This window comes from Cetorhinus maximus, chromosome 6 (assembly GCF_964194155.1).
Source record: "Cetorhinus maximus chromosome 6, sCetMax3.hap1.1, whole genome shotgun sequence".
Taxonomy (NCBI): domain Eukaryota; kingdom Metazoa; phylum Chordata; class Chondrichthyes; order Lamniformes; family Cetorhinidae; genus Cetorhinus; species Cetorhinus maximus.
In genome coordinates, this window is record NC_135884.1 from 125,313,939 (window position 1) to 125,341,265 (window position 27,327).

The 27,327-nt window shown below is 40.7% G+C and overlaps 1 protein-coding gene across 5 annotated transcripts in view; it reads left to right on the top strand.

The window, feature by feature from the left end:
* Positions 1 to 27,327, top strand: part of zfpm1 (zinc finger protein, FOG family member 1) — a 222,465-nt gene that overhangs the window by 183,281 nt on the left and 11,857 nt on the right. For 4 of the 5 annotated variants that reach the window (XM_078544438.1, XM_078544437.1, XM_078544440.1 and 1 more), the window contains exons 5-8: positions 5,778 to 5,880; positions 15,183 to 15,419; positions 16,364 to 16,588; positions 24,505 to 24,600. In XM_078544438.1, coding sequence (XP_078400564.1) covers positions 5,778 to 5,880; positions 15,183 to 15,419; positions 16,364 to 16,588; positions 24,505 to 24,600 — 661 coding nt within the window. The remainder of the gene's footprint in view (positions 1 to 5,777; positions 5,881 to 15,182; positions 15,420 to 16,363; positions 16,589 to 24,504; positions 24,601 to 27,327) is intronic. The other variant, XM_078544441.1, reaches the window with a different exon arrangement.

A 27,327-nucleotide genomic window follows, 5' to 3' on the forward strand; every position in this document is an offset into this window, starting at 1 on the left:
TCCTTCTGTGATTATGTGTGATAGGTGCTGCCTTTTTATAAAAAGTGGCAATAAATTTCATTGTACAGACCTTTTGTTGGGGCGCATTGTCATTTCTCAGTACTCCCCTTACACTTATCTCCCCCACTCTCCCCAAAAAAAGGGCCACCAACCTTGGCTGGGTGGAATTTTCCCAGGCTGGAGGAGGCAGTTTCAGGGTCAGGGAGCCAGGAAAATTGCAGAAAATGGTATCGGAATAGTATCTGTTGTGTTCCCACCTCCTTCAATCTTTCCCAAGGTCATGTTGGTCATGAAGATCCCCCACCCCCGGCCAACCCATGACTGAAGCAGGAAGCAAGCTGAAGTACTTAAAGTGATTAGGAGTGATATTGCACATGGTGTTCCTCTTCCCAACTGCGGAGTAGTCCCACGGTCTTCAACATGGCACGTTGGGGGAGGCGAATGCACAGTGAGCTTCGTTGGTGAAACTGACAAGCTGGGAAGTCTTTAATCAGCCACTCAGAAGAGCTCCAACCATGGCCAGGTGAGATGTTGCTGTTTGTAGCACTCTTTCCAGGACATATCTCCATTCGTGTTCGTGCTGAGCCCTGAAAAGTCCAAGTGCTGGTGAGTTTTCCTGAAACGTGCTTTGGTCACTTTAATTAGAAACCCTTCTACTGAGAGAATGACTGTGCTACCCCCACCCCTCCTTCCTAATTGTTCCGGGAGCTGGAGCTGGCAAAAAGCAACTAGAACACCTTCTAATCAAATGGAGGTTGGGTTCTGAACCTGAAAATGGCCCCGCCCTTTCACCAGAAACTATGGCGGTAAGATTCTGCCCATTAACTCTGCTTCTTTTCCACAAAGGCTACAGATCTGCTGAGTATGTTCAACATTTTCTATTTTCATCCCATATTTCCCCTCTCCCAGGCCTTCAAGTATACTTTACTTTTTTTTGAAAATGTTATCTCCTGGCCGCTAAGAGATTTTTTTTAGCCCAATGGGTTCATTTGACCTTCCATGAAGGCCTTGGGATTCTCATGCCCATTGCACCCTGCATCATGGAAGAAGCCAGATTAGAAAACAATTGAAGATAGGCTGGTAAGAGCATTGCATGTGAAAATTGAACTACAATCAAAAATCAAGAAAGCCCATATCCATAGTGGGCAATAAATAGACTATCAGGCTATTTTGTTATTTAATGATGAACTAATGTTTGGTAGCTAATGTAAATGACAAGGAAATTCATTAGGATGAAAATGTAGATAATGTTGTATAACTAGTTTTGATGCATCTAAATTGTGACTCTTCTAATTAGAACCTTGCTGCAGTGGCCTCTGGAAATCCAGCAGCAGGCAGAAGGAGGCTGTTAAGATGCAAGATGTTTGGTGCATAACTCTATGTAGATGGACCTACATCACATCCACAAAAAACCTCAGACTACCAGCAGACCCTACTGTGTACCAGTGACTACAGCATCAGACAATGGGCAGTGTATCTGATTTCATGCATCCACGGTTGTTCAGTTTCTTCTAAAGTAATAATGTACCTTTACAACAAAAGTCTTTGACTAAACTGAATTTCTTTTCCCTCCCATCCTAATCACCCCCAAAGGGGTAAACGATTAAGAATGGCCAAAAAGGTGGTTGCAAGCCAATTACCAATTTTCTTGACTAAAGTTTGGTTTTAAAAATAATGGAAGGTTCTCTCGAGCATCCGCTGTAATTTGGTTTTTGAAATACAAGTTGACAAACGACATTATTTTTGGTAAAAGGTTTAAGTTGTGCGGTGAATGTTGGATATTACATCTGGCTTTGAACTCTGGCTACTGCACTGACGAGTTCTCAGAGATGACTGTAGCTCTTGGTTTGAGGCTGAATAATTAGATTTCATATCAAAAGCTCAGCAACAGCTCAGGGATCATCCCAGATTAAAATTTTCACAATCATTAACATTCATAGGAAAAGGATGTGAAAGATTTCAGGATTGCAAATGTCAGCATCATTGTCAAGCATTGAGTAATTTCAGAAGCTGATAGAAGAGCAAGGCCAGAGACTAGAAAATAACTAGGTTTGCAAAGTATAAAGACATATTCATTTTGATGCATTTTTGGTGAGGGGAGTGTTTATTAAAATCTATGTATTTCACAGCTAACCAAATGCTGCTTATGTGCACTGCTCGATGTACCATACCTTAGAATCATAGATTTTTTTTTTTGTTTATCAGATGTGGGCAGCTGGTGTGGTCAGCATTTATGGTCTATCTGCAGTTGCCCTTGAGAAACTATTGGTCTACAGCTGCAGTCAGCTGATGTCAGTGCTTCCACAGTGATGTTAGAGAATTCCACGATTTTGACAAAATGGTGATATATTTCAAAGCCAGATGATAACATTGGAGAGCTGGGGAGAGGTGGTGAGTCACTTGTCGCAAAGTGCCCAGCCTCTAACCTCTTATAGCTACAGAAATTATACAGCTGATCCAGTTAAGTTTCTGATTAATAGTGACTCCCAGGAAATTGCTGGTGGGGAATTTAGTGATGGTAATTGTTAAGGGGAGGTGGTTAGATTCTTTATAAGCTTAGGAGGCTATTCAGCCCATGGTGCCTGTGCTGGCTTTCTGAGTGAACTACCAACCTGGTCCATTTTCCCTGTAATTTTCCTGTAATGTTTTATCGAATCAAAACTTGTCAAAGATATTATTTGCATTACTATATATTTTTTATGTAAATGTGTGGTTTAATGGAAGGTATAGTTAGCTTCTCTTTTTAACATTTAGCTTCCATACATAATAACGTAACATATATGTTGATGGGAGCTGTCTTTCTGGAGGTCGAATTCAGTACCTAGTACTACATTTCTTTTTATTACTATTGTGATACTGTTAAAACATCAAACTTTTGATCTGTTTCTTAAATTGCTGCTTCGCCTGGGATAAGATCTGAATTAAAATGGTAGAGACATAAAATTTATTTTGCCACTAGAATCCAATCGTAGCCTGTAAGTATCAACGCCTTCGTTTTGTCTGGTGCCCCACCAGTCCCAGCATAGGCCTGTTGTGGTCCAGTAGGACCATGTTTGGCTGTGCCTTTGAGAGGAGTCGTTAGGATCCATGAGAACTTGAATCCAGGATGCCAATAGGTATGGGCTGACAACATTTACACAAAGTGCAGGAATACTTGAAGTGCTGCCGTTGTAAAACTTTAGGGTAATAGCCTTCATCATTGATGCTGCAACTGTTATTTTTATAAATCATATCATTCAGATCCCTCTTGTGGTATGTTTTTGTATTTTTTGCACAATAATTTACCAAAAAAAACTCATTTCAATATAGTATAGTGTATAAGTCGACCAATGCCATTTTTTTTTTGCCCCAAAAATCATGCTTTCGCATCAACTCAGAGAATAAGTCGACAGCCCCCTTCCTTTTCAGCCATACCATGTTATACTTGCATTAGTAGGCAGCTTCAATTTTTCACCCCACAATGTATGTTTTATTTATCAGTACCTTATAAATGGGTGCAAGGGATCAAATAGGCGATATGGGCTGTGTTGCAATGATGCATGGGAGCAGACCCGCCGTGACGAAAGACAGAGATGGCAACCATCAGCACCCACACTGGCGGCTCACTTCTATACTCGGCATATAGGCCTACCCTTGTTTTTGGAGGGATTTTTTGAGGCATCAAAGATCAACTTATATGCCGACATCTACAGTAAGTAAACCTAATCTTGCTGTATAGAAATCCTTGTTCATTCCAGTCCGATGACCTCAACTTAAAAAGCATTCTCTGTTTTTATTTTGTTTTGAAATCGAGATCCATTTATTCCTTTTACTCTGGCTGAAAACTGTATTTCTGAATTGTGAAATTTTGTAACAGTTATCTTGGACAGGAGAAAGAACTAAACTAAATCTAAGGAAAAATCCGTCATTGGTGCCATCTTGTGGCTGAGAGTTTGGTCCTGTACTGTGAAGGGTTTTTATTTTGTTATTACAAATTACTTCTATCAAAGATGGAGAATCTCATAAACTCTGTTGTGTGGCACTTTTTTATTTACTGGGCTTTTTAACTAAAAATCTCTTTTCAATAATCATTTCCCAGCACAAAGATGCATCCAGGTGGGACCATTTTAGTAATAGTGGCAGGTAAACCAGGTTTTTTTTTTAAGATATCGAAAGCACTATGAGAGGAATTGTGCACAACATGATTCTATAGCACATTCTGATACACTGTCATGACTTGGAATTTTTACTTTCTGGCCAAATTAGCCAGTCATTGAAAAATGAAGATCATCACATTTTCATGAGTAGGATGAAGCAATAGAGTGCATAAGTTATTCAGTTTTTTAATGCAATATTTTCTAAATCTTTGTCCCTAAGAGCTGACATATATAGACAATTTAAAAATAGGCTAAGTATATTTCAAATAGAATATGTATTGATAAGATGCCCCTGTCATTGACTGAAAGCATTGACTTGAGTCAAAGTTTCACAAGAATGTCATAAGATGGTGAAATTGAGCCTCCAAAAAGAATTTGCTATAAGAGATTATACTATTTGGCTGATTTGACTTGATTTCAGGGTGCATTTACACTAAAGTCTTGACAATGATGGAAAGCGACCTCCTCTTCACACTGATTCTAACTCAGTGGTCAGACTCAGTCTGACTTCACAACAAAGTGGAGGGAAACTCCTGCCTTCAATTTGGGTGTCCAGTACTTTTGAGCAGAAATTCTCTCCAGTTGAAAATTGGGAAGACTGAAGGCATCATTTTTGGTCCCTGCTCCAAACTCTGTTCCCTAGCTGCTGACTTCATCCCTCTCGATGCCTACAGTTTGAGACAAACCAGACTGTTCTCAACCTTGGTGTCCAATTTGACTCGGATAAGCTTCCAACCACACGTGGACTATCGTTAAGAATGCTTATTTCCATCTCCGTAAAATCGCCCAACTTCACTGACCTGCTGCTGAAACCCTCACTCGTGTTTTTGTTCCCCAATGATAGACTTGACTATTCCAATGCACTCCTGACTGGTCTCCCATGCTCTACCCTCCATAAACTTGAGGCCGTCCAAAACTCTGATGTCCATGTCTTCAGACCATCAAGTGCCATTCGTCTACCATCCCTGACCTATATTGTTTGACTGGGGGTCAATGTCTTGATGTTAAAATTCTCATCTTTGTTTTCAAATCCCTCCATGGTCTCACCTTTCCCAACTTTTTGTAAACTCCTCCAGCCCTCCACTACCCTCGAAGATGTCTGCACTTATCTAATTCTGGCCTCTTAATCATCACTGATTTTTAACCACTCCACCATTGGTGGCTTCAGTTTCCAAGGCCGTAAGCATTGCCTTTTCCTCCTTGCACCTCTCTGTGCCTCTACCCCCCTTTTCTCCTTTAAGGCACTCTTTAAGACTTAACTCTTTGACTAAGCTTTTGGCCATCTGCCCTGATATCTCTATGTGGTTTAGTGTCATATTTTGTTTTATAATGCTCCTGTGCAGCGCCTTGGGATGTTTTATTACGTTAAAGGTGCTATATAAATGTAAGTTATGTTGTTGGTACCTGACTCTGGACTTTAGCCTGTGTTTACACAAAAAGTTTAGCATTAGTCCAAAATAAAATTGCTTCAAACAGATGCTAAAGTCGTATAAATGCCCTAAATTGGCTTATGGTCATAGACATTGTATGAACAAAATTGGCAACCAATGCTGTATTTTGTGCAATCTGTCAAATTTATGTCAAAAACTATTGTCAAATAGGAAAGCAGTTTCCTAAACTGGTTATTTTCTCCCCTCACAGTATGTTACTGCAACCCTGCAGTTGAAAGACGAATGTTGCTGGTTAAGACAACTGAAAGTAACGATGAATGAAGAATCGGCTAATTGCACCATCTACTGCAAAGGTGTGTGTTCTTTCCATCAACACTTAAGAGTATAATATATTGTCTAAATTTAATTTTAGTTAAACTTACTGCCTTTCTGATAGTTTGAAAACTTGTAGGAAGGAAAACTTTCAATGATCAAGTCATTTGGAAACAAATTGCATTACGCAATTGAGAATACGAATTAGCTTGCTGCAGAAGCTAACTCTATACATCGGAAGGGGGAATGTTCCAACTGAAAATCTGCCCACCTGCCAACATTAACTTCATGCATCAGTAGGCTAGATTTTGCTCTCAAAATAACAGTGAGACTAATGCAACTTGCCATTGTTTACACATAAACAGTAAAACAACTTCAGGTGAATCACAAATGCACGGTTAAACTCAAATATCCACATGTTGCTGTCCAAATTGCACCATCCCGCTGTTAGCTTTGCAAAAATATCATCTTGCTGTCTGAAGTGCAGTAAAAATAGAAAACGTTGGAAATTTGCTCATTAGGCCTGACGTCCGTGGAGAGAGAAACCGAGTTAAAATTTGGGGTCGATCTCCTGTCAGAACTGCTGTTCTGGTGAAAGGTCACCGGCCTGAAATATTAACTGTTTCTCTCTCCTCAGATGTTCCCACACCTGAGTATTTTCAGAATTTTAAATTTTTATTTCTGATTTCCAGCATCCAAAATGCATTGCCCTTGTATTGAAATGTCTTGGATGGCGTGAAGTAGCTTTATTTATACGGGAGATATCAACTAAACTTGCCACAAAGTTGAGTCAGATGATTTTGAGTTAGATGACATGTTAAGTGTTAATTAATGCCAATCAACCCCTCAGGCACTGAAAATTAACAATTGCAAGTGTGGAGTTTCATTTTGTCAGGTTTAAATTGTTCGAAATTTTTGTATTTAAGTTTTCTTTTTCTACCTCTTTTTCACTCATTCTCTTTTCTTTTCCCCTCCTTATTTCTTCTTCTATACCTGATTTGATATTGGACTAGATGTTGCAGTGAATGAATGGCACATGCCATTTGTTATATTTGCACTTGCCCACAGAAATTCTGTGGGATTGTGAACTGAAATTTGCTGTAATTGGAGAACCAAAAAGCATTCTGCTCTCTACAGGGCTCTGGGATACTCTTTCGAGTTACCAACAGTCACAGATTGCAACTTCTTTCAAGTACAATCACAGTTCTTGGTTTTCCAGGAGTGGGACATGAACCCACAACCCTCTGATTCAAAGGCGAGGGTGCTATGAACTGAGCCGCAGCCAATTGTGTATCTCCTTAATCAAATTGCTTGAAGAATGGTTAACGAGCAGCACATTCAGGAAGTGGCAGTTAAAATATTTAATTCAGTGTCAAATCAGTACAGAGAAAATAAAGAGATGTAAAGAAAGTGGGATTGTAAGAGAGAGATAGAAGAGACAAAGATAAAGTTAAATATATGTATTTATTTTAATTATTTTAAATCTCTAACAATAATGCAAATTTGAAGGAATGGCACAGCACACATGTATATATGAGTTTTCAGTGCCAGCAAGGTTGTTTGACAGCAGTTGAGGCTTAACATTGCAATAAAAATTTACTTATACTAAAATGGACAAGCCATAACTTTTTCAGCAAGTTTATTGGGTATCTATCACTCAACACTGTACCCATATGTTTCAATGACGAGTCTCAGCGCGATACCATTCTCATGCAGCTTCAAGAGCAATGCAACTCGGACAGCTTCCTCATTTCCATGTTTAGCTGCACATGTGCGGCCACTGGAAGTTGCTATCCAGTTTAATAATGGGATGTGCTGCTAACCTCATCGTTCTACACCAAAATCTGGCTGATTGAATTGACCCATTCTAATTTGCACTTTCTTCTCTGTCCTTGTGCTGCTTATTTTCACAACCTTTTGATCGAAATAATTAATTGTTTGCCCTATTCACCTGGGTCGCAGATGCCCGTTTTCCCTCACTGTCACATTATCAACTCGCATTTTCAGCAACTTGCTATGCAGAAAGATGTTAAAACCTAAATGTGCAGGGGCAAATCTAAGTAATGGCATACACCGTTAGATGCCATATTACAGCAAATTATGGCCCAATAACTTTTAAAATCGCCAACAAGAGGCAGATGTTCCAGCCTCTCTTCAGATACTATATTTCTTTTTAGAATAGTCATTGTGTTTTGTGTATCTATATATGCATAAGCACTATCTTAAACTAATAACTTTCTAACTGTCAAGAATGCTTTTACCTGTATAAATATTTTACCAGATTTTATGAAAAGCTTTTTCCAAAAAAACCATGAGCAGGAGTCAATACAAGCATTGGTTTGCTCTTTCTTAACGGGGAGATCAGAGGTGCTTGCGCATCATTAGATGCTTAGTCTGAGTGCTCCTCAATCTTTCCACATTCACTTGATCGTCTACCACCAAGCATTGAGCATTGTCCACTTTTTGTCAGCAAGTAAGTGCTGACAGTGCCTAGATAGCTCAAATCACAATAGGGTGGTTTGTGTTTGGGCAAGTTCTCCAACCAACACCAATCAATTTTATTTTGAAATTAAAGGTTTTTTTGACCATTTCAAACAGCCCATTGTGATCTTTCCAGATAACCTATCAGTCTGGGGCTTTCCATTATCAGGTGCAAAAGACTTTCCATCACTTCCCTTGACTACTGGATGGATGACCTTCCTGAGGATTTATACAAAACAACCTCTTTGTTCTTTGAAATGTATACGCACATTGTGTAACTTCCCTTTATTGACATTCAGGTTCCTTTTGAAAGTCAGGATAGAAAATATGGTTTGCTGCTGCAGGCTAATGATGGACCTAATTCAAATGGGAGAGACAAAAATGCATGGATAGCAAAAGATGAGCCCTGCTTATATGTTAAAAGATGTTTTAGTTTGTAATGGTTAATTTATTAAATTATTAGTGTTTCTTGTATATGCCTCATGACAAGATTAGTATCTAAATTCAAGCCCTTGATCTTCAAGAAGTACAGTTTTTTTAAATGCATTTGTTCATGGGATGTTGGCATCACTGGCCATCTCTAATTGCCCTTGAGAAGGTGGTGGTGAGTTGCCTTCTTGAACCGCAGCAATCCACATGGTGTTAGGAAGGGAGTTCCAGGATTTTGACAAAGCAACAGTGAAAGAATGGAGATGTAGTTCCAAATCAGGATGACTTGGAGGGGAAATTGCCGATGTTGGTGTTCCCATGCATCTGCTGCCCTTATCCTTCTAGGTGGTAGAGACCCTGGGTTTGGAAGATGCTGTTGAAGGAGCCTTGGTAAGTTGCTGTAGTGAATCTTGTAGATGGCCCACACTGCTGCCACTGTGCATCAGTGGTGGAGGGAATGAATACTGAAGGGGTGCCAGTCAAGCGGGCTGCTTTGTCTTGGATGGTGTCAAGCTTCTTGAGTGTTGTTGGAGCTGCTGGAGAGTATCCCATCGCACTCCTGATTTATGCCCTGTAAATAGTGGACAGGCTTTGGGGAGTCAGGAGGTGAGTTACCTGCTGCTGAATTTCCAGCTGATCACAGTATTGTAGCCACAGTATTTATATGGTTAGCCCAGTTCAGTTTCTGGTCAATGGTAACCCCCCAGGATGTTGATAGTGGGAAATGCTGTAATGGTAATCCCATTGAATGCCAAGGAAAGATAATTGGATTCCCTCTTGTCGGAGACGGTTATTGCCTGGGGCACTTGTGTGGTGTGAATGTTGCTTGCCACTTATCAGTCCAAGCCTGAATGTTATCCAGGCCTTGCTGCATATGGACCCAGACTGCTTTGGCATTTGAGGAATGATGAATGCTGCTGCAATCATCAGTGAACATTGCCAGTTCTGACATTATGATGGAGAGAAGGTCATTGATGAAGCGGCTAAAGCTGTTTGGATCTTGGGCACTACCTTGAAGAATTCCTTGCAGTGATGTCCTGGAACTGAAATGAGTGACCTCCAACAACCACAACCATCTTCCTTTGTGCTAGGTTTGACTCCAACCACCTGTTAGGGCTGCATAATGCCACACTCGGTCAAATGCTGTCTTAATGTCAAGAGCAGTCACTCTCACATCATCGAGTTCAACTCTTTTGTCCATGTTTGGACCAAGGCTGTATTGAGGCCAGGAGATGAGTGGCCCTGGCAGAAACCAAACTGAGCATCAGTGAGCAGGTTATTGTTGAGTAAGTGCCACTTGACAGCACTGTTGATGACCCTTTCCATCACTTTGCTGATGTTCGTGAGTAGACTGATGGGGTGGTAAGTGGCCAGGTTGGATTTGTGCTACTTTTTGTGGACTGGACCGAATTGGGCAATTTTCCGCATTGCACGGTAGATGCCAGCGTTGTAGCTGTGCTGGAACAGCTTGGCTAAGGGTGCGGGAAGCTCTGGAGCATAAATCTTCAGTACTGTTGCCGTAATGTTGTCAGGGCCCATAGCCTTTGCAGTATCCAGTGCCTTCAGCCATTTCTTGATATCACATGGAGCGAATCGAATTGGCTGAAGACTGGCATCTGCAATGTTGGGGATGTCAGGAGGAAGCTGAGATGGATCATCCACTCAGCACTTCTGGCTGAAGATTGTTGCAAATGCTTCAGTCTTCCGCACTTGGTGCTGGGCTCTCTCATTATTGAGGATGGGGATATTTGTGGAACCTCCTCCACCTCCTGTTAGTTGTTAAATTGTCCACCACCATTCACAAACTTACCTATTGTTCTTTAAAGATTTACACATTTCAGAATTAGTCTGTGATACCTTGTTAAATAAATCAATGCAGCAGTTAGCACATTTGCTTACAGCTGGTAACTGCTTCATTTCATTTATTGGAATAGGCTGCCTCCTTCCTTTACTATACTATGGATAGCAAGATCTTTTTAATTAAAAAAAAATCCCAAGTTTTGTTTGCTTTTTGTTCTAAAGTCATGAAAGGAAAGGCTGTCAGGCCCAGGAATGTTCATTTGCCTCAGCAATTGTGCACACCATCTTTCCTAACCAATAGTAATGCTAACTTGTGAGAGAGGCAAAAACTTTTCACGACCAGTTTGGGAAAATGCGCTCTGGGGAATTACCTCCCTGACTCCTTAATATAATTAAATAAGCTCAAGAGACCAGGGTACCTGTGATGTATCAGTAAACATACTCGACTCCCACCCCTCCACTGCCTCCAGCACCACCACCCCACCAAACACCAAATGTTCTGAAACTTGCTGTGGAACATAGGACTATATGATACTGGAAACAGTTGTTTCCATCACACTGAATCAGTCCCAAAACACTCCCCTGCACACTTATCTTCCATGTCCTTTGGTAGCTTTATCTAACAGAAATGTGTCCATCTCTCCTTAAAATTTCTAATCTCCTCTACTATGATAAGCTATACCTTTATGATATACATGCATAAGGAAATGTCAGAATCTTTAACCACTGCATTGTTTTCTATAAACCACTAATCTACTAATAATAAAGAATCCTGATGTCAATTAATAGCTTTGTTTCCATGTTCTCCATGTCCCCTCTCATGCTGATGGTAATTCCAATTCAGTTATGGATCCATGGATCTTGGGTGCCCACTGGTAATTTGCCCATGTAGAAATTCTTAACCTGTGAATTTAGGCAGAGGGTTGGAAGGATATTTGATAAGGCTTCATAGGCGTATTCAGTTTTATGTTTACCTGATGCCTGTGTAGCTTTTTCCAGCGGGAGTATGGATAAAACCTATGGCTGGAATTTTACACTCTCTTTTAACCCCGCGCCGCCAACCTTGGGGAGTGGGCTGCCAGATCCCAGCCTACGAATGTGAACCCTGGATGATTATTCTTTTCTCCCCTCTCTCGCTGAGATACACTGAGACCAATTCTGGCATCTCTGCTGGGCTGTAAGTTTCAGGATTGTTGTAGGAAACTTCTGGTGCTTGGCGAGCTGGAGAAGAGATTCCTAATCTGATGGGGTCACCTCCTCGAGAATGATCCTGAGTGTGATCAATGGATCATAGGAATTCTTAAGGAAGCTAAATTAGCTATGTTTAGTATGCAACACAACAGGACAATGCTGCATATGTCCAATATTAAAATCAAAGTATGAAGAATTTTTTTTAAATGACTACTTACTAATTTCAATATTACACAAAATCTATTTTAAATAAGGAAATAGCAAAATTTGGGAAATTCAAATTGGAGTGGTACATTGTGAATAAGAAATAGGCTTCTAAAGAACATAAGCAATAAATGCCTTAAAATGACAGAATAAAACTCAGTGAATCATTTCTGGTTTAAAAAAAGTAAACTTTGTTTCAATTCAGTTGTCTGATTCACAGATATTTGTGGTTTCCTTTTCATTCTAAAACTGATTAACAAAATGATTATTTAGTTTTTTACATTGCCTGGTAAGATTTCTGCTCAGTCCTGTAGAGAATATTTGCTTTTTGAAAGGTGCAACCGCCAAGCTTGAGCAGTGGTAGCAGTGGGATGCCTCGTAGATAGGTGTGATAATGACTTATCAGAGAAAAAAACCCTTTGTGGTTAGTAACAGATGTGGTTATGTTGCTATGTGGTAGTGGTTCCCTCAGAATTAAACATGTTTCTTTGTTTATACATGGTGGAAATTATAGAACATTATCTCTCTTAAGACTTTATTTCCCCTCTTGGTGCCCAAGTTAGCCAAGTGTACTTTCAGGTCGGCATGGCATAAAAAGCCTTGTTCTAAATATTTTTTTCCTGCTGTCCCTAATAATGATATCCTAAAGCTATCCTATACAAGCAGCAAGGTGGATAGTCCGCTATGATTAATCTTTTATTTATCAATTAAGTAGTTCCCTTAAACTTGGAAGCAATGCATCTCCCTTGTTGCCAGATCAATCAGAGACATCACTGATGAAAAATCATGACAATGGAAAATCCACGGTTTTAGCTTGTGGCTCTGTGGCTTTCTGACCCATTCAAAGTTGCGCCACAGCCCCAACTTCTTCTGAAAGAGTTGTCCCCAGGATGCTATTGCGAATAGAAGCTGCTGCTGCCTCCCAACCACCTTGTCCCCATAGATTCTCCTTCCCTTTTAAAAAAGATGTGCATTCTGCAGTCCTGTTTAACCACTGTTACCATAATTTATGCAAGCACTTGATCTTTGTTTGCTGATATAAATTTCCAAGAAAAGCAATGTACTGCAGAAAGCGTTTGCACATTTATAAAGCATATGTTGGACCTTTATCCTCAACTAAAAATCGGTTTGTAACGTGGCCTGACAGTCATTTTGTACAGTTGTAGTATTTTAGTGAACCTTGCTGTTGATGAATTCTCCATTTGACACAATGTGTTATTTTTCTTTCCCTAGTTAATCCTTCACCACAGGTACTCTAGCTAGCATTTGCTCCCCACCAGACCTCTGCCTAGTCAAGTTCCCCAGTTGGACTCCATTTCTCCCCTTCCACTGATTCTAGCTAACTGTGTCTTTATACCCTTCCTCCCACATTAACATGCCCCGAATGCTACTTTTGCTTCCCCAGTGCAATAACCACCAACCTCCATGCTAGAGACTGCTGGCTTTGGCCCTCAACACTGCAGCCCACTTTCCCCTAGTCTGAAATGAACTTCTTTCATGCTCTCTTATATGAAATGACTGACCTCAACTACATTCTAGCCCACTTTTTAGTCATTGGTTGCATGTCTTTTCTCTTACAATGATTTTGTGTTGATTTTTCATTGTTTTCTTCAATGCAAGTGTTTATTTTTCAGCACCAGTTCTCTGACTCTGTTTTTTTTAAAACACTATTTTGATGGTTAATGTTAATATCCATCACCGAGATGACTGTGTCATTCAATGCCAACAGTTCAGTTTAACAATTCTGTACCTTGTTGGCATTTTCCAGCATTACATGAGTACCAATGGTATCTTGCTGCCTTCCTACATTACAGAGCACAGCATTGGAAGAGGGCTTGTTAATATTTTGAAAGTTGGCAAGACATCCGAAAGCAAGACTGGTTCATCTTTATCCCTTAAAATTCTACAAATGAGTCTTGAATCCAGTTTGCATTCAAAGCACATGAATTCTAATAAAGGCTTCTACATATGCAGGATGCTATAGCTAATCTTTGAAATACATTACTTTTAAAGTCACTGTGTGCTTCCCATTTAATATTTACCTAGAATGTGAAAGGGAAGATATCTGCTGTTCTGTTGCTCTAATATCTTTCAGTTGGTACTAGATCATCCTCAGGGCATAAGTATTGAATTGACTTTCCATTAGGGAACTTAAACTGTTATTTTGTTCAGAATGATCTCAGTCAACACTGCACCCACCCCCCACTGCCCCATTAGAGTCCATTAGTTATGTAAAGTCAATAGCAATCAACAGAAATTTCACTTTTATTTGTCATGGGTTTTGGCAATTTTTGATGCCATGAAAATCCCACTCTGAACTCAGATGGGTAGGTTAGAGTAACGCAAAAAGTCAATGGAATAAGATGCTTCCAAACAGTTTTTCAATTTGGTTAGCTAATTAGCAGTTAATTTTCTGCACTATTGGTCTACTTATTATATGTGAAAATTGCTGAATGGGTTACAATATTCCATTTTACAATGCTTTGGAACGTCTTATATCCCAATAGGATCCCAATGCATGATAAAAGTGTCAGTATTTATCTGTAGTACCAGTTATGCTTGTAAAGGTGCTGCGGTAGGGTTTGTCAACATTAAAAGTCACAATGTTAGGTGTTAAAACAATAGCAGCTTCATACAATATTGACAGGTAACACTAAAACAGTTGCTAGTTTTGGTCACCAGGCATCGCTGTGTACTAACTTTAACCTTTGGGCCTACATTGCCTCAGCCAACAGCCATGTTTGTACCAGTAGGTTAAGGAAGGCAAGTGTTGGTAAAAAATATCCTCCCATTTCTTCACCACCTTGAGGATTCTTGGTCCATTCCCATGATCTCCATTGGTCCACTCCCAGTTGACTGGTGTTCCAGTTAGCTAACCCTGAAACTCTAGGGTGGGTAGGATAGGGATCCCCAATCTCCCCTGTGAGCAAAATCAGAGCCAAGGGAGACTTCTGATAAGGAAGGTGACTTCTCCCCTCAATTGAGACCAAAATTGAAGACCTGGAGGTGGAGGGTCGGGGGGGAAGCAATGTTCACTACAAATTAATCCCTCTACTCTGAGGGAGCAAAATCAGAACCTGGATGGGGGGGGGGAAAAATAGAAATATGCTCCATATCTTTTGCTTGCTAGGGTACTATCTGCTGCAGATTTATAGAATCTTTTTGTGTGTTACCAACCTCTGGCACTGTTGGAACACCTTCGAATTGTTTCTCAAAAGTGTTTTGTTTTCCTCTACAGATAATCAGATCTGGTGCAAAACCACAAAGCCCATCACAGAAGGAGAATATTTAACAGCGATTGTTGGTCAGAGTAACAGTTATCCTGTGTTAAATCTAAGTGTTAAGATGGAGCCACCAGAGCCTGCGGAGTGCTCGGAGCAAGCCACCACATACCCCGCTTCGTTACATTCTGACATCCAGCTTCTTCCTCAGCAAGCAGGCATGGCTGCGATATTAGCCACTGCAGTTGTCAACAGTAAGGTCCAGTGAAATAAAAAGCAAAATATGTAATCGTTACAGTAACAAATTCTTCTGGCATTTCGTTATTTACTAGAGAAGATTAAGCTAAGTGAATGACTTTTGAAGTGTCATCACTTGTTAATTAAGCAAATACAGCAGGGTCTTAGTTTAAGGCCTTACATAGAAGGTGGTGCTCCCCAACAGTCCTCCATCAGTACTCAAGTAATGAAGCAGTTGAATATTAAGTGCTAGAGCTGAGACATTCTCAGCAGAGGTTAATTGGAAAACTAATTAAAGGATGGTGGGCACAGATATTGCATTTGGGGTTTTGTTTTCGAAGAGAACAATGGGTTAGTATTCTATATAAAATACTTGCTGCTATCCTTTTCATTCTTTCACTTTTTCGTAAGTCAGTATTTGTACTATAAAATGAATTTGTTTCATTTAGCAGCTCATTATGTGCATGCCATATTATATTTCAGAGTAGCAATAGTATCAGTATTTATCAAATGATTATTGATAAAATAACCTCCTTGTGCTGTGTTGAAAATGTATGCAAAATCTCCAATGAGCTTTATCATTGAGTGGTAGATTAAACCTATATGTGAAAATGATCCATGGCAGAATTGTAGCAGGGTATTGGTTTGCACTGATAATTACCCCCACAGCTGTTGAGTTGACTACCACAGCCATGTTGCTGTGATATAGGTGCTTTTCCTTAGGGAAGAAGGAATCTGTGGGAGGGTCAGCACAGACTTGCTTTTTCTCAACAGCAGCTTAACATATTGTTAATTGGTGTCTAGGATCAGACTACATACACATCCTCTTTCTCATGGTCCAGAGAGATAAGAAAATAGAGAAATTGCTCACCGTAAAAATCAAAAGCAAATTTTTGGTTACTTATCAAAGTGTGTTGTTCATAGCTCTTCAGAATATTTATTTTAAACCTGATTATTCCAGAGGACATCTTTCCTTGTAAATCTTGTGGGATTTGGTATCGGAGTGAAAGAAACCTGCAAGCTCACCTGATGTATTACTGTGCCAGCCGGCAGAAACCTGCATCCACTCCTACAGAGGAAAAGCTCAAGGATCCTTCACCACATGAGCGTATCTGTCCCTTCCCACAATGCAACAAAAGCTGTCCCAGTGCCAGTTCACTGGAGATTCACGTTCGTAGTCACAGTGGTAAGTAAATTTAAGCCGATGGTTGAATTATTTTAATATGGCAGGTCTCAATTTGAAATATTCTGGGAATAGAATGGGATATCGGAGCTGGATTGCCATCTAATTTGACAACAAAAGAAATAGCTTGGAGACTTCACATAGTGAGACAGAAGTGAATATTAATTCAATCAAATCTTCATTACATGAGTATGTACACTTTACGGAACTGCATGCTCTAATTTGGTGTTGTTAATTTGAAGTCAAATAGTAGTCAGTACCAAATAATCAAGTCAAAGTTTGTTAGCACCAGGGAATGGTACCTGCCAATTGTGTCTTTAGTGCACACTTAGGAAGTGTTTCTGCAGCCAGCCTTAAGCGATCCAAAATAAAGGCTCTAGCAGTAACAATTCAAAATTCCAAACACAAGTTTGTTTGTGCAATTAACTACAGCATATTCCAAGCCTGGCAATAAAGGCCTGTGTTCCAGAACAAATAATTTGTGGTTCTGGCATTATGGCCACAGATAATACAATTGACTTCCACGACATGGCATCAGCAATGAAAATACATACCATAACGACCAGAATTTGGCAGTCATTCTGAATGTCCAATAACTCTGTGACAAATAGCAATCCAGGCTTCGGGTAATGATGAATTCCTGAAAAGTCTGAGTTGATGCATTATCTAAAATGTGACTGGGATTGCAGTTAGTTAGTATAGATAATTGAAACAAATTTTTACTTTCCTTTTTAGCTTTTTACTTTCTTTTGCTTTGATATTGACCAAGTAATGATGTAACATCTGTAATTGTAGAATAATGCACTTTTCTGCATTCTAAATACAATACAATACAACTAATTTCTTTGCTATGTTTAATTGCAAAATGTGAAATTTATGAATGGTTGCTTACATATAATTGAATGTTTTGGAATGTTCGAAACAATAGATGCCAATTTGCCATCATCCAACGAAGTAATTTCTGAAACCAAGTACGCTTAAATTAAAAACTGTAGGAATTCCTAAAGTGATGTAACTTACACCTCCCTGATACCACATGACTCCCCTAATAAATGTCTAAGGCTTTGTACCTGTCAGATTATATATGTTCCTAAGTAAAATATTGTAACCCCAACACTTGAAACTTCAGTAGCTGCCTTTTAGTTGGTGTCAGCCTTGGTTCAGTCATTGCACTATCACTTCTGAATCAAATTTGAGCACACAAGCACATGTGCATTGACAGTTTAATGGAGTGCTGAGGGAGTTGAATGTTGAAGATGCCTTATTTTGTATGAGATGTTAAACCATGGAAATGTTCAAAGTGGGACAGATGTATTCTCCCGATGCTTCATTCAGTTTCTCGCTCATCAAGATCACCAAAACAGATTTTCTCATCACTTACCTTGAAATTTGTGGCCTCCTGCTTTGTGCAAATTGGTTGTCAATTTTCCATACAATACAAATGTTAATAGACGAAGTGATTAATTAGCTGTGTATATCTTTGGAACACTCTAAGCTTGTGAAAGATGCTATGTAAATGAAAGTTAAGTATTTTTGTTCTTATTCATTCACGGGATGTGGGCTTCGCTGGCTGGGCCAACATTTATTGCTCATCCCTAATTGCCCTTGAGAAGGTAAGCTGCCTTCTTTAACTGCCACAGTCGCTGTGGTGTAGGTACACGCACAGTGCTGTTAGGGAGGAAGTTCCAGGATTTTGCCCCAGCAGCAGCGAAGGAACGGCGATATGTTTCCAAGTCAGGATGGTGTGTGGATTGGAAGGGAACCTCCAGGTGGTGGCATTCCCATCTATCTGCTGCCCTTATCCTTCTGGGTGGTAGTGGTTGTGGGTTTGGATGGTGCTGCCTAAGGAGCCTTGGTGAGTTTCTGCGGTGTATCTTGTAGATGGTGCACACTGCTGCTACTGTGTGTCAGTGGTGGCGGGAGTGAACGTTTGTGAATGTGGTGCCAATTAAGCAGGCAGCTTTGTCCTGGATGGTGTCCAGCCTCTTGAGTGTCGCGGGGGCTGCACTCATCCAGGCGTGGGGAGTATTCCATCACACTCCTGACTTGTGCCTTGTAGATGGTGGACAGGCTTTGGGGAGTCAGGAGGTGAGCTACTCGTCACAGGATTCCTAGCCTCTGACCTCTTATAGCCACAGTGTTTATATGGCTAGTCCAGTTCAGTTTCTGGTCAATGAATCTTGATTCATTAGAATCTTGACAGTGGGGCATTCAGTGATGGTAATGCCATTGAACATCAAGGAGCAATGGTTAGATTCTCTCTTGTTGGAGATGCCTGGTACTTGTGTGGTGCAAATGTCACTTGCCACTGTCAGCCCAATCCTGGATATTGTCCAGGTCTTGCTCCATTTGGACATGGACTGCTTCAGTATCTGAGGAGTCACGAATGGTGAACATTGTGCAATTATCAGCGAACATCCCCACTTCTGACCTTATGATGGAAGGAAGGTCATTGATGAAGCAGCTGAAGATGGTTGGGCTGATGACACTACCCTGAGGAACTCCTGACGTGACGTCCTGGAGCTGAGGTGACTGACCTCCAACAACCACAATTTGCCGTGCTCCTAGCTAAGCTGTTCCAGTACAGCTACAACACTGTGGTATGTAGAAACTTGCCCAGGCACATCCTGTACACTGGGTGTCCTGTAGGTATGACTCCAACCAGTGGAAAGTTTCCCCCCTGATTCCCATTGACTCCAGTTTTGCTGGGGCTCATTGATGTCGCACTCAGTCAAACGTGGCCTTGATGTCAAGGGCAGTCACTCTCACTTCACTTCGGGAGTTCAGCTTTTTTATCCATGTTTGAACCAAGGCTGTAACGAGGTCAGGAGCTGAGTGGCCCTGGCGGAACCCAAACTGGGTGTCAGTGAGCAGTTTATTGCTAAGCAAGTTCCACTTGATAGCACTGTTGATGACATCTTCCATTACTTACTGATGGAGAGTAGACTGGGGCTGTAATTGGCCGGGTTGGATTGGTCCTGCTTTTTGTGTACAGGACATACCCAGGCAATTTTCCACATAGCTGAGTGGATGCCAGTGTTGTAGCTGTACTGGAACAGCTTGGCTAGGGGCGTGGCAAGTTTTGGAGCACAAGTCTTCAGTACTATTGCCGGAATATTGTCAGAGTTCTTAGCCTTTGTACTATCCAGTGCCTTCAGCCATTTCTTGATATCACGTGAAGTGAATTGAATTGGCTGAAGACTGGCATCTGTGATGCTGGGGACCTCTGGAGGAGGCTGAGATGGATCATCCATTCCGCACTTTTGGCTGAAGATTGTTGGAAATGCTTCAGCCTTATCTTTTGCACTGATGTGCTGGGCTCCACCATTATTGAGGATGGGTATATTTGTGAAACCACCTGAGTTGTTGAATTGCCCACCACCATTCACAACTGGATGTGGCAGGACTGCAGAGCTTAGATCTGACCCGTTGGTTGTGGGATTGTTTAGCTCTGTCTATCACTTGCTGCTAATGCTGTTTGGCACGCAAGCAGTCCTATGTTTATAGCTTCACTAGGTTGACACCTGATTTTTAGGTATGCCTGGTGCTGCTCCTGGCTTGCCCTCCTGCACTCTTCATTGAACCAGGGTTGATCCTCTGGCTTGGTGGTAATGGTAGAGTGGGGGATATGCTGGGCCATGAGGTTACAGATTGTGTTCGAGTACAATTCTGCTACTGATGGTCCACAGTATCTCATGGATGCCGAGTCTTGAGTTGCTCGATCTGTTCAAAATTTATCCCATTTAGCATGGTGGTAGTGCCACACAATATGATGGATGGTAGCCTCAATGTGAAGGCGGTATGTCGTCTCCACAAGAACTGTGCAGTGCTCACTCCTACCGATACTGTCATGGACAGATGCATCTGCAGCAGGCAGCTTGGTGAGGATAAAGTCAAGTATGTTTTTCCCTTTTGTTGGTTCCCTCAGCACTTGCCGCAGACCCAGTCTATGTCCTTTAGGACTCAGCCAGCTCGGTCAGTAGTGGTGCTACCGAGCCACTCTTGGTGGTGGACATTGAAGACCCCACCCAGAGTACATTCTGCACCCTTGCCACCCTCAGTGCTTTCTCCAAGTGGTGCTCAACATGGAGGAGCACTGATTCATCAGCTGATGGAGGGCAGTACGTGGTAATCAGCAAGCGGTTTCCTTGCCCATGTTTGACCTGATGCCATGAGACTTCATGGGGTCCAGAGTCGATGTTGAAGACTCTCAGGGCAACTCCCTCCTGACTGTATACCACTGTGCTGCCACCTCTGCTGGGTCTGTCCTGCCGGTGGGACAGGACAAACCCAGGGATGGTGATGGTGGTGTCCGAGACATTATCTGTAAGATATGATTCCATGAGGATGACTATGTCAGGCTGTTGCTTGACTAGTCTGTGAGACAGCTCTCCCAATTTTGGTACTAGCTCTCAGATGTTAATCAGCACTTTGCAGGGTTGAGTGCTGAGTTTGCCATTGTCTTTTCCGGTGCCTAGGTCGATGCCGGGTGGCCCGCCCGGTTTCATTCCTTTTTTTTGAGACTTTGTAGCGGTTTGATACAACTGAGTGGCTTGCTCGGCCATTTCAGAGGGCACTTAAGAGTCAACCACATTGTTGTGGGTCTGGAGTCACATGTAGGCCAGACCAGGTAAGGACGGCAGATCAGTGAACCAGGTGGTATTTTATGACAATCAACAATGGTTTCATGGTCATCATTAGGCCTTTAATTCCAGATTTTTATTGAACTCAAATTGGTGGTGGGATTCGAACCCGGGTCCCCAGAGCATTACTAGTCCAGTGACAATACCATTATGCCATCATATAGATATTTGTCAGAGGCTTTTTAGAAGTACACCACATCATGGGGCCTCCCATCATCCAATTCATATTAGCTCTTCAAAAAAAGTCAGGGAGATTGTTGGGGTCTGTCCTTGTGTTTCTGAGTTCACTGTTTTTTGCCACTTTATTATCACATCACGTTTACTCCTGGTAATTGACTCCATTTTTTTACATATTGATACAGAAGGCAGGAAAATTTCACTAGGTGAAGTGGACAGCTCCAGGACAGCAATAGGAAAGTTGCATGATTCGATTTCTAGTTTATAATGTGATTTGAAAACCTCATGATAGATTAATATTGTTCGCCCAATGAATGACTGGGCACATTTTGGTTTAACTTGAGAAAAAGTCTTAAAAATTATTAGATAAATTGTTTGCCACTCGTTTTGGACTGTTTTGGAAAAAAAAGCATGCTAAGTTAAACACCTCGAATGGAGATGTTTGTAAGAAATAGACAAATGGTAAAAGTTACATAGTCTCGAGTTCTAGACAATGAATGAGTCGCTTATTCACTACAGTGTTCTCGGACCTCATTACTTCAATGCATTGAATTACATTGAACATAGTACAAAAACAGGCCATTCAGTTAAGCCAGTGTTTATTCTCCACGTGAGCCTCCTGTCATCCTCCTTCATCTAACTGAATCAGCTTAATCCTCTAATCCTTTCTCATCTTTAAATACATTTATGTTAGTTGCCTCAACTAATTCCCATAGTGGCGAGTTTCACATTCCAACCACACTCTGGGTAAAGATGTTTCTTCTGAATTCCCTATTTAATTTCTTGGCGACTACCTTATATGAGTGGCCTCTTAGTTTTGCTCTTCTCCACAAGTGGAAACACTCTGCGTGTGTCTATGATGTATCAAAACCTTGCATAATTTTAAAGATCTCTATTAAGTCACCCTTCAATCTTAAAATAAGATTCTTGTAGATCCAAGTTTTTCAAACTTCGAATTTATCATGTAGTTTCTCCGGATTTTTAAATATGAAATAAAATTAAGATGCTTCTCACCTGCTTGTTTGATCTCCGCTTTCAGATGGGAATTTTGGTATTGGAGCACCAAAATGATATGACACAGTGCTGGAGACACAAGTTCATGCCCACAATATATATAGACAGCATCAGAATACTGTATCATAGTTTACATTATTTCCAATCTCATACTGAATTAAATCAGCTCTCAAGCATTTTTTAAAGCTAGTATGAGATTAGAGTTCACTTTTTTTTAATTTATGTGTTCATGGAATGTGGCATTGCTGGCTAAGCCAGTGTTTATTGCCTGTCCCTAATTCCCCTTAGCACCTTGAACTGCTGCAGTCCATGTGGTGTAGGTACTCCCACAGTGCTGTTCGGAGGGGAGTTTCAGGATTTTGACCCAGTGACAGTGAAGGAGATTGTGTGTGGCTTGGAGATGGTCTTGCAGGTGATGGTTCCCATCTATCTGCTGCCCTTGTCCTTCTTGGTGGTAGAGATCATGGGTTTGAAAGGTGCTGTCTAAGGAGACTTGGTGAGTTCCTGCAGTGCTCGTTGTAGGTGGTGCACACTGCTGCCACTGTGCGTGGGTGGTAGAGGGAGTAAATGTTGAAGGTAGTGGATGGGGTCAAGCTTCTTGAGTATTTTTGGAGCAGCACTCATCCAGTCAAGTGGAGAGTATTCCATCGCACTCCTGACTTGTGCCTTGTAGATAGTGGACAGGCTTTGGAGAGTCAGGAGGTGAGTTACTCGCCACAAGATTCCTAGCCTCTGACCTATATGGCTAGTCCAGTTTAGTTTCTGGTAACCCCCAGGATGTTGATAATGGGGGATTCAATGATGGCAATACCATTGAGCCATTAGATGGATTTACACTGGCTATTTTGTTTTTGGAAAAGTTTTCCAGAATAAATTGGCTTAATATGCCTGAAACATGCAAAATAAAAAAACCAAGCTGAGAATACATTATGCCTTAACATGTTGAAATTTTTGCCTTTGAGTAAAGTTCTGAACACCACTACTTTTCCAAATAATTTCCAGGACTATCGACTTCATTGCTGTGTGAATGCTTTATGCATGTCTCAGTTCTGTAGCTGATAAGTGGTAGCAATGAAGTGCTTTTTGTCTGGGGAGGAGGATGTGAGTCAAGGGATAGGGCCCCACTTCTTAAACAAACCATTGTTTCAGTCTCTGATAGGAAATCTTTATTTTGGGCTAGAAAAGTGAATCCTAGGATGGATTGAAGAAAACTAACAAAACACATTTAGATAGAAAAGTTCTGTTGAAGGGTCATTCTGACTCGAAACGTTAACTGTGCTCCTCTCCGCAGATGCTGCCAGACCTGCTGAGTTTTTCCAGGTATTTTTGTTTTTTGTTTTAGATAGAAAAGTGTTACCCGAGCCACATGAAGTATTCATTTTTCTAGTTCTGTGTTCTTCTATGCAACTTTGGGGGTTACTTCTATAAAGATCCATGGCTGCATACAATAACGTACTGAGATCTGGTAAAATGTTGATTTTCTAATGTCAAACAGACATACCTCGTTACACATTGATAGCGAAATTCACTTGTAATAGGTTTTGGTTTTTGCATGCATCTTTTTTTGTGGAATTGTAATTTTTTTTGACATCTAAGAGAGCAATTTAAAAAGTCTAAAATAAAAGTGAGACAAGTACACCTGGCCACACCGAACCAAAAAGGATAGAAGGTAACAATAGAGGAATGTGCAGCACGGACAAATTAAAAGGGAACTGGATGCTGGAAGCAGCAGGCAAAAATTGTTGCCATTGTGAAATTGGATTAGGGAGGTGGAGGGGGTGCAATATGTTAATATAAGTAATAAAATTAACCTCTTACATTATCACAGGAAAAGAAAGGCGATTTTAGAAGAAAGTAATTTAAAATTAATTTGCACTCTCTAAGCTGCATTAATTCAGCTTGAACTGAATTAAATATTCAGGCGGTAGCTGATCTAAATACCTTGCAGCAATTTTTTTGTAAAATAAACAAAAATTCAAAGGTGGGTAGCGAATTATTACACAGTCACTTTTCTTTAACATGAAACCTTTCAATTTTGTCATTGTCTTGGGTTTTCAGACTGTTGTTTGTTCTCTTATTGATCAGGTGAAAGGCCATTTGTGTGTCTAATCTGTCTGTCAGCATTTACAACAAAGGCAAACTGTGAGCGACACCTGAAAGTTCACATGGACACCCTGAATGGTAATTTACTCTTCAACCCAGAAATTCTATCTACAAGATATTTTTAGCTTGTTGATTCCCCATGTGTAATGTATTACTCTCTCACGTGTTATTGTGTGTAGTGATGAATTATATTCAAAATATAAGGTACTGTTTAATTAAGATAAATCTTCTCCAAAGTGTCATGCATTGTTCAATTCACTTGAATGAACTGGGCAGTAGTAATATCTAATAAATAATTCAGATATTTAGTTAAAACTTAGCCCTTTTTTCAACCTCTCTCAAACTGCTGACCACCACATATCCTAAGAAGGGAGCATGACTAGTATCCTGGGTATCCAGTGAGAGATGTAAAATAGATTGTGTATTCCTAATTGTGTGTAGCTTTCCATCCACCCAAAATGGAAATTTTACTGCAGTGTGATGTTTCAACTGGTAATCAGAGTTCAGCTGGCTGAGACTTCCATCTTTAAATATTAGACAGCCCTGAGATTAAAACCCAGATGTTCTGATTCAGAGGCAAGTAATTTATTTATTACTTGTTCTTCCAGACAGGCCCAAGGCATACCTCTAAGCTCAGCTAAATTGGCAAAGTTATAATCTTATTTACACTTTGGGCTCTTGTCCAGTTTTCTTGAAAGCTTTCATTATTCCAGTGGTATTTATTTTTATATGTTTAGGGATATCTGGAACATTTCTGTTTTGGAAAAACAGTCTATTTTTGGAAGAGAAATGAAATCGGCATCTAAAACCAATTTTTCTTTTTGTATTTTTCTTCCACGGTAATTTTTGCATTTGTTTGATTAAAAATGACATGAATCCGTGAAAAATAATGGTGGCCATTTAATACATTTTCTCAGACAACCTATTGCCTGAGAAGCACAGGGGTGTGGAGATGTAAATCAATAACTCTAACGGTATAATGTGAACTGCATTGGTCACCAGACTGCCCAAGCAAAAGACCTTTTTCAGCTATCTTGATTACTGTCACATTCTTAGTTGATTCAGACCAGCCCAAAGTAAATATAGAGTTTAAACTGAGCTTCCATGCAAGAACTCAATGCAATCTATTTCTCACGTCCTACTTCAGATGATGTCTACTTTAATTATCTAGAATGTGTTCTTTTTAGTCAATTGTAGAAACGTATATCAGAACAATTATTTGTTGAAGTTTTAAGTCATCTAAATTTAAAATTGCCCTTTGCTCCCACTTTGAGTAGTTTACTAAATAATTAAATGTTTATATAGCTATAACACTATAGCTCCTTCAAGAAATTAATTCTTCCTTTGCAATAATTTCTACAAGCGCCAAACTTGTAATTTTAGCAAACTAGTTGCTGCTATCTGTGTCCCTCAGAAGAAGGTAGCTGGTTATAAAGCACTGTTCACATCTGCAAGATACTCCAAGGTGCTATATAGCAATTGAATTAATTTTGAACTTCCATCACTTCGATTTTTTTAGTGGGTAAGCACATTAGCTAATTAGCACAAGGCTCAGTCTCACAAACAGTAATAAGATAGATTCTTCTTTTCCCACCTATTTCCATTATTTTTAAATCTAAAACTAAAACTTTGTTAGTCTTTCCACCCCACCCCCCACTAGAGCTGTACCTTGAGTGTCCTGTCTTCCATTCTTAATTAGCACTTTTCTTAGACAATATCACCACCTTCAACACCTCTTTGATCCTTTTGTCTGTGATATCTTTTGATTATCTGCTCCTATCACTACACCCTCAACTTCTCTCTCCCCCCGCCCCCCTACCATAGACCAGCTTATATTTCGCCTTTCTCCTAACTATACTCAGTTCTGCCAAAGGGTCATGAGGACTCGAAACGTTAACTGATTTCTTCTCCACCGATGCTGCCAGACCTGCTGAGTTTTTCCAGGTAATTCTGTTTTTGAATAAGATAAAGGCTATGTTTATATATGCCACAGCACTAGGGGGAGCACTTCCTGCACATGCAGGGCTGTAGCACAAGTGTCTGCGATGTCATTGACAGCGACGTCCCAGGCAGCTGCCTGCATTAAAATGAACCAAGGTAATAAAGAAAACAGAACACTGATCTAGATTCTTCCCCGTGACCCCCACCACTCACTTGCATTCCTGCTGTTACCCATTGCCACTCCTCCACAGATCCCCCTGCTTCCTCCCACTTTCCCCCTCGGCCCCTTGCTGCTTTCTTTGTCACTGGCTCACTTGCCCTGCTACCTCCCACTTTCCTCAAGCTCCATTCACCACTTCTCCCCCTGCTCCCTCGTGCAGCCTCTCGCCACGTCCTTTACCACTGGCTCACTTCTGGAATGGATGGCGGGGAGTGGATGGGAGAAGCGAAGGGAACAGTGAGGGGGTCACAGAAGGGAGAGGGGAGAAGTGGGAGGGAGCAGAAGCTGAGATTTCAGGACTTTCAATGATGAAATAAGAAGTTGGAGAAACTGTGCATACACCAGCAGCCGGAGTGGGCATTGACTTCCCCATTTCCTTTTCCTGTTCAGCAGCAGCAGGAGTTACACACTGAGATAAATGACCAGTTAATTTGCTTTATTTTGGAGCTGTTGATTGGGGAATACATGTGAGTCAGGAGATTAACAAAGCTCTCCTGTTTTTTTTAAGTAGTGCCTTGGAATCTTTTACATCCACCCAAGGAGGCAGACAAGGTCTCTGTTTAATATCTCATGCAGAAGAGAATGCCTTCAGCATGACTTCTGCCTCAGTGCCATGCTGATATGTTTGAAACATTAGGTTGTAT